Consider the following 8249-nt stretch of genomic DNA (forward strand, 5'->3'; position numbering starts at 1 on the left):
CCCCCCCCCCCCCCCCCCCACTCCCCTTTATATATATTGTATGTATACGGCCTTATGTATATACATAGTAAATGTTTATATGTATTAAATATGCCTACATTTAAGTAAAGGTTAAGCTAGCTTATATGGTAAGGTATATTGTTTTCATTTCAAAATTAAAATGTCAAGAGTTCAATCCCAAAACCACAAAATTTTTGTTTAATTGGATTTTTAATTTTTAACATTGTGACTTCTGTACCATTATAGAAATAAACACAAAAAATATTAATACCATAATGACTTAAATCATTATCATTATTGAAAAAGCATAATTGAAATATTGATCGAGTCTTATGTAACTTAAATTTGTTTTTTAAATGCAAGAAAATGACTTACATGATTCCTTATTTATAATTTTTTTATGTTCAACTTTAAATACTATGTATTTAGTTGGGCTAATTATTTGACCAAAGTTTATGATAATTGTATATTGTGTCGAACCAAATAATATAATACAATTCATATATTATATTCATTGCCTATTCCATTCCATATGGAATATTATTTATATTCCCTTAAAATTTATTTCGTGAACCAAATATGCTAATAATGCTTTGTAATATTGTATAAGAATCATTCATCATTTTCTTACTACCTTATTTTATTTATCCATTATATTACACCATGCGTGTATGTATCCTGCTAAGAAAATTAGCTTGCAAATTTATTACCAAATTTTATCTCAAATTCCCTTTTATATTTCTCTATAATAATATTTAGTTTCTATAATTCTCACTTTTTATTATACACTTCCGTAGTGCTTGTTAATTATTCCTATCATTAAGTTTACTTGATAATTTGAATACTCACATTCCATATTTAACAGTGAACCAATAGTGGTGTATAGTATGCACTTAAAGTAATAATGATCTAAGAAGTGCCTAACTTGCCTGCCTAATTTTGTTCTTTTTTTCTATCTTTTTATTGTTTAATTAGTATAAAAAAAAAACTAATAAAAGCTAGTTGTGTTCTTGTAGGGATGCATAAACAAAAGCATCACATGCATCTCATCTAAACGCTAATTAAAAACCATCCCTGAATAATTTTTTTTACAATCCCACTAAATAAATTTAGTTTCATGCAGTATTTTTTTACATTGATTCATCACACTGTAAAGCTTTCAATTCACGACTACTTTTGAATTCATCGTCACATTCAACATTTCATCTTAAAAAATTAAACAATAACCTTCTTACAATTATCCATCATTAAACTATATAAATTATAGAACTAAATCAAGAATGTAGCACTATTGAATTTGAGTAATGATTGAATACACATTGCATGAATCCAGAGATGGAGCCACAATGGGTGCATGAAGCTGACTCGACCCCCAACTATGTACAACATGGTTCACACAATAATTCGAGTCAGATACTAATTTAATGCAATACTTAAAATTAAAGTAGCCTGCTGCTGTCAAAATTAAAGGGGCAATTAATTTTCAAAAGCAATTAAAGGAAGGATATGATTATGATAAGGTTGAAGGTTATCATGAGGATCATCATTTGCACTAAAACCACGGACTTAATCTGCACAAATTAAAGTGGAGATTTGCGTAATCGTGGGGTGCCCCCGGCCCCATCCTATTTTATTTGTAATTTGCATGCAATGCCTTAATTCAACACACTCTTTTTGTGTGTTTTTGTAAGACATAGTTAATTAGTTGTAGTCCAAAAATAAAACTACAATATTAAATTGATTGGAAAAAAAAAACAAAAACAAAAAAAAAAACTTAAGACCAACTACCATGTAATGTGATCACATTTCGGTTATCATTCTAAATGAGTGGAAGTTCGAATCTCGTGATAGGACTTAGATTCTTCAAATTGAAAATGTGTGAGAAAGTAAACAAGTATTACATTGTAAAGAATCATGCGTATTTTAAAAATATATATATATAAAAACATGTGCAATAATTCAATTGATGCCCCTTTTTTATTATTATTTTTTTTTGAAAACTCCTCCTTTTTATATACTCCGTATATAAAATATTCAACAACAAAAAATTCAATTACACATTTTGTTTATATTGTCTCCACCGGTTGTATGTAAATATTAACTTTTAGAATGTTCTTCAATTGCTCTTTTAATTCACAAACAATTATTTTGTAACGCGTAGCTCATTTGTTAACTTGAGAGGCTGTGTTCTCTGTTGGTTGTAAGGAGTGGTTGCACAGCCCTCTTATTTTCCTTTAAGAAGTTGTAGCTTTGGAAGTTATTAATCAATGAAATGCTAGTTCGTTTGTTAAAAAAAAAAAACAAAAAAAAAAACAAATAATTTAGGGACTAAATGAGGTCACATGTATAATTAAGTGACTAATATGAGTTGGTTATTTTTAGTATAACTGAGGGACTAAATTGGTCATTTTCTTATTTAAATATCAAATTTTGTGTTGAGAAAAATGTGATCAAAAACAAAAACAATGAAGAAGAAAAGTTTACGGTATTCGATCAAGGGCCTACACATCTATATGAACGAATGAGATCTTTTATTAATTGTGATGATAAAATTTTATGGGTTACAAGCATCATATTTAAAGGTGAGTAACACAACTCTAATAGTATATTTACGAAATTACCCATGTATCGTACCGCAGGGTACGTACTGCGCCTCTGCACATCCAACCCAACCAATCCAAGTTCAAACCATAAACATAAGTGTTATCATTCTATTTCACTTTATCTCATTGTGCTCGACTCCAACATCTATAATCTTTCAATAACGTATAAAACATATACACAAAACTTAATTTGCCATATCTTTTCAATGGACAATCCATTTAAAAAAATGAAATAAACAATATTAAATGTTGTACAGTACATCAACATAACAATTCCTCGACAAAACATAAATTTTTGTTCTACGGCAAAAACAATAATTGATGAAAGGAACAGCAGAAGACGTGCATCACATGATTAACATGCGTGAACTGCTTTAAGTTGTCTTACTTTTGCATGAAATTTGTTCTCATTCATATGATTAGCCCATCATAAAAGAAGACATCAAAAAAAATTTTTGACTTAGCTTTTTGATCAATTATTTGGGAAAGGTTGATGAAATATAAAAATAAAAAATACAAATAAATAGATGACTCAGAAAATCCAACCTGCTTAGGTGCAAGGGAGCTACTTGAGTAATTGCCAAATCCTCTTAAATACAATGCTCACAAACATTAATTTTACATGAGACTCTAATACTTTATTAAGTAACTTATACGTAGTAAATTTTAATAATCCACCCAAGGTAAGTATCTTATAAGTATATTAGCTCTTAAAAGAATTTTAAAAAAGAAACATTTCTTAAGTTAGTACAACTCCAATCTGGCCTCAATTGAGGTAAAATAGATATAACTGTTACATTTTTAATTCAGTATATATAATTTTTGTTTATACGATAAAATAATTAATTCAAAATTCCGATTTTGACGTGCGACTTCAATTCAATACACAAACGGCAAATGATTAAATGAACCGCATATGAGACGTGTCACGCGTAGTAGCTAAACATACATTTAATTTTCTTCCAAATGATCACTAAATAAATTATTAGTGTTGTGATGAAGACTTCAATTCTCAATTGATTCCATCAACTACATAATATAATTACATACGTAACTATACTTTTAGACACGCATCGCATGCATTATGATGCACTCGTAATTGACACCATGAAAAAGGAAGTTCTGGTTACTGCCAGATATTCAAACTGGAGTATAATCGTCGATCCTTAATTGATTTTTCTTTTCTTGTTTTTTCTTCCTTTCCATGCATTAAACCATTTGTAATTATAATTTATTACCATTTATTTATTTATTGTTGGTGACAAGAGAAATCACAACTACTCATGCATTGAGTAAACATAATTTAATTACCTGTGACTCGCAAACCACACATATGCATGAGAGTTATTATATTCAATTATTTGAATCATATATATCCTGTATAATGCATACGTGCACCTATTAATCACATTTTTTTTAGATTAATCACAAAATTAATTAGTCATTATTGAAATCTAAATAGTTGTATTATATTGGGTAATTGATCCAAATATCAACAACAATAATATTGTTATTATTAACCATAATAATTGAAGCATCAGCATGTGATATTTAGGTAAGTATCAATTCCTGTTAGTTCCACTTCTTTTTTAGTATTTAAACGTACGCTATAGAATATGCAATTACAAACGTGTCGTGTACTGGGTTTGATGTTGAGAAAAGTAAAAAGTAAGAGAAAATAAAGGAGAAAAGTTAGTTGATGAATGAAAGCACTAGAGTGTCTGGAAATAGTAATCTGAATAATATTATATTAGAAGAAACATATATAGCGCAGCTAGGAAAACAAGAAATATTAATAAATATTTTGGAAATAATATAATCCAAACGTACGTGAATTGTTTTTTAGAGAATTGAAGCTAAGGAAGCGGAGGTTGTTTCCGAGTTCAAAACATTCTTGGTTGTCTAATTTTGTACTGTACTGTTCTTAATTTGATTTAAGTATATATATATTGTTTTCGATCATGAACATATATTATGCATGCGTATGTAGTGATATTTATGTTGAAGAATTTTATAAAAGTATAATAATTAATAAGCAATTAAGGCCCGCAAATATACATATACTATTTTAGTTTGTAGAAAAAGGATATAACCTTAGCTTTTTATTATATTATATTGTGGGCATGGAAGCTAGCTAGGAACAGAGAAGTAGGAGACAATTGAACACGTAAATATAAAATAAAATTTCTCCTCTGGGTGAAGAGAAAAATCAAAGTTACATAATAATAAAAGTAAAGTTGAAGTAGCCTAATTACGGTTTACATACTACATAAATAGACACACATACATAAGTACTAGGGGGGTTATTAAACTACTAAAGAGAAGAGAAGAGAAAACACCCAGATGGATTGATTTTGTCTAAGAGGTCTGGCCAGGCCAGGCTAGGCTAGGCTTCCAGGAGATGAGATGAGATGAGATGGAGTATATATAGATTAGACTTGCAGTGGCACTGGTGGTTGGAGGTTGGGAGCGTTGGTCTGAGGTGGTTTGGTGGGAATATGATCAGCAGCAGCAGCAGCTCCGCCTCCCTGGTGCATCTTGTCCTGGATGCTGCAGCATGCGGCAGCAGCGACGTTAATCTTGTCGGAGCAAATGAGTGATCCCAGCTTCACAATGTCCACGATTTGTTCCTCGGTCAGCTCCTTTGGAAGCTTTTGTTTTTCTTCCAACGCCACTACTGTAGGTATTACTACTTGGGGAAGCTGCTTCTCATCATCCGGCTGCTGCTTTTTGCCTTTGTACATAGCGTAAAGCACCATTTGGAGGATGCCGAAAATGAATCCCAGCACATTTGGAACCTTTATTTATTATTTAGGTATGTAGAGCCGTTAGTTAATATATCTATCCATCATTACCAATCAATATAATTAATTAATTGATGAACTTACCGCTATGTTTATGTCTTTTAAGAGCAAGCCGTAGAAGAACCACATGACAGCGCTCACAGTTAAGAAAACTGAGAGAAGAATTGGCATGTGCTCAACGCTCTTTGTCCTGATTACTTGCCTCTGCACAACATACATACATTAATATTAATTATTATTTAATTCAGTCCATGCCCGCAGGTGATGGATATAAATTAAATAAAAGTTAATAATAATTATTATATATTACCACAATGCACAAGGGCGCAACGAACACACACAATGAAAAAACGAGGCAAACCCATCCCACAACTTGGGCCCGAACTATTGCGCCTTTGAACAGAAACTGAGACACCAGAGCCACAGCGCCGAAACCAACAATCACCAACAGAACAAGCATCTTTATAGTTTGTACCCTCGCTTTCTTGCTTGCATAGTAAATGTAGAAGCCGATGTAAATGGTTTCAACCACACATCCGAAAGAGTTGATAGTAATGAGAAGTGTGGCGTTGGACTTGAGTAATGCATAGTATATCCAAAGCATGGAACTGAATAGGGCTACCACATAGGGAATTGATTGATACCCTTCTGCTGATTTCTTCTTGTAAATCTGGTAGAATGTAGGCCTGCACCGCCAGTACGTAGGTATATATATTAGCTTTTATTTTCTTTTCATTTCATATATATACACTAGTTTCATCATCCATCAATAATTAATTAATGAAGCCAAAACAATTCAAATAGCTACATATATATATATATATAGGCCGGAACGGAAGAAGGAAACTCACAGTGGAGAGAGGAAGACAATGAATGAGATGATGTTTCCTGCAGCAATATATAATAATGAAATTAAAACCATATATACTTATTTAATTTTAATTTGCATGAAAGTTGAGATATTGAGGGCCGGACGGGATAGATGAGAATAGTTATTTTGCAATAATACGAAAGTTGGTATGTGTCTGTTTTCTGTTTTGTTTCCTTTTCTTAACTTGAAGAGCTGAGCTAGGAAGAAAGGAAAAGAAAAGAAAAGAAGAATGCATGGTTATCTGTAGTTACATACCAAGGACTCCAAAAGCAAAAACCCAGTGACCAGAGAGAGCCATGGATACTCGATCGATCTGTCTTGATGATTATTTGATCTAAACCACCAAGAAACTCGATCTCGATCTCTGTCTCTTTGGTATTATGAAGCAGGTAGGAATATTTGTAGCTAGTTGTAATCAACTCTGCTTCACAATGAAATGAAGAGAGGTTGGCATGCCTTTATATAGCTGATCTGGTGGAAACTATAGTTGGTTCAATTCGTTCAATAGTGACCAACATTCTTTTTTATATTTATTTATTTATTTTTGTTTTTATTATTGCATGAATTAAAGGACATGTACTAATATAAATATAAATATATATATATATATATATATTCCTCCAACTTTAATTTTTAGCTAGGGTCCCATTATGTTCTTTTATTATGTCATCCCCCTGCCCACCAAGGCACTAATTGCCTTAAATCTCATGCTTTCCACCTTCTTGGAAGGGCGAGCTCGAATTCTTTCTTTCCAATTTTTTTTTTATATGTACATTTTGCTGCAAATATAGAACTCCTATTCATCTAAAAAAATGATGGAATGGCCAATAAGTGGACGCCAATTGCCGGCAATAATGGAGGAGGGCCCCATGTGGATCCAACAGTTGCCACGGGTTAATGAAAATCGTGGGGATTTTGCTTTGCTTCACTTGGCTTATCTTGTCGTTGTGGGTTACGTCAATCGCGCGTTAAAATTTGCTTTGCTTAGCTAATCTCAATTTTGACATACCATCCTAGCTAGCTACCTCAACCCATGTAAATAAATTTCTCCATTGCATAGAGAGTTTAATTCTTACTAAATTTTCAAATTTTATTGCATTGGAAATTATAAATGAAAAAAAAATAAAATAAAATCATGATCCACCTCCTTATATTAATCAATTAAAGCATAACACACATCATGTTGAGTAAAAAATCATAGTACATTTAGAATTACTAAAATAAATTAAATAAATTCTAATAATTATTTGATTGTTTAATTTGTTATATCTGATGAAACATAAAATTATAAGTACCGGTTTTATTAGATAATACATATGGCAATTTAAAATATTAATGCATGCATGTCAAGCTAATAAGTAATACGTACAATAAGATTAAATTTTTCATAAATCCATATATGTAAATATTAATTAGTTTTTTTTTAGTACTATTGACTCTGTTACAATGTACTATTTGTTCATAACTACTTTCTCAACCAAATGAAGCACAAAGAGCTCGAACCCACCCCTGCCATGTTAATTAGCTGAATATAAATAAACATGTATGGAAGCTAGCTAGGATGCCAATATTAATTATACTAAATTAATTAATAATAATGGAACAATGAAGAGAAAGAAACCCCCAACTTCAATTCCTTCTCCCAAAGGTTGAATCCCCAACCCCAACTTCAATTCCGGTAACGATATATGAATGACAGCTCTGGTCCGACGAAACAATACGGACGGCAAATGCATGCCCTACTTCTTTTTCCCGACTTAAAAGTAAAGTTCCTTTTTTATTTTTGAGATTTGAATCTTGCCAACTTTCGTCTATGAGCGCAAAGTATGATCCCCTATTAGTGCATTCAACAATTTTCGTTACAATATAATTTTATACTAACTATTCATTTTTTATACTCTCAATATTTCATAAGCAACATAAATTTTATATAGAATTTTTTTTTTCTGTTAAATTAAAATTTATCATCGA

At 31.3% G+C, this 8249-nt stretch overlaps 1 protein-coding gene across 1 annotated transcript; it reads right to left on the minus strand.

Moving 5' to 3' along the window:
- Positions 1-4752: 4752 nt before the first annotated feature.
- LOC116011399 (bidirectional sugar transporter SWEET12-like) lies at positions 4753-6715 on the minus strand. Its single transcript, XM_031250963.1, has 5 exons — positions 6534-6715; positions 6259-6295; positions 5718-6093; positions 5492-5611; positions 4753-5401 (listed from the first exon to the last, which is right to left on the minus strand). The coding sequence occupies exons 1-5, from the start codon at positions 6574-6576 to the stop codon at positions 5036-5038; spliced, it is 942 nt and encodes a 313-aa protein (XP_031106823.1). The 5' UTR covers positions 6577-6715; the 3' UTR covers positions 4753-5035.
- Between the last annotated feature and the right edge of the window lie 1534 nt (positions 6716-8249).

This window comes from Ipomoea triloba, chromosome 2 (genome assembly GCF_003576645.1).
Source record: "Ipomoea triloba cultivar NCNSP0323 chromosome 2, ASM357664v1".
Lineage (NCBI taxonomy): Eukaryota > Viridiplantae > Streptophyta > Magnoliopsida > Solanales > Convolvulaceae > Ipomoea > Ipomoea triloba.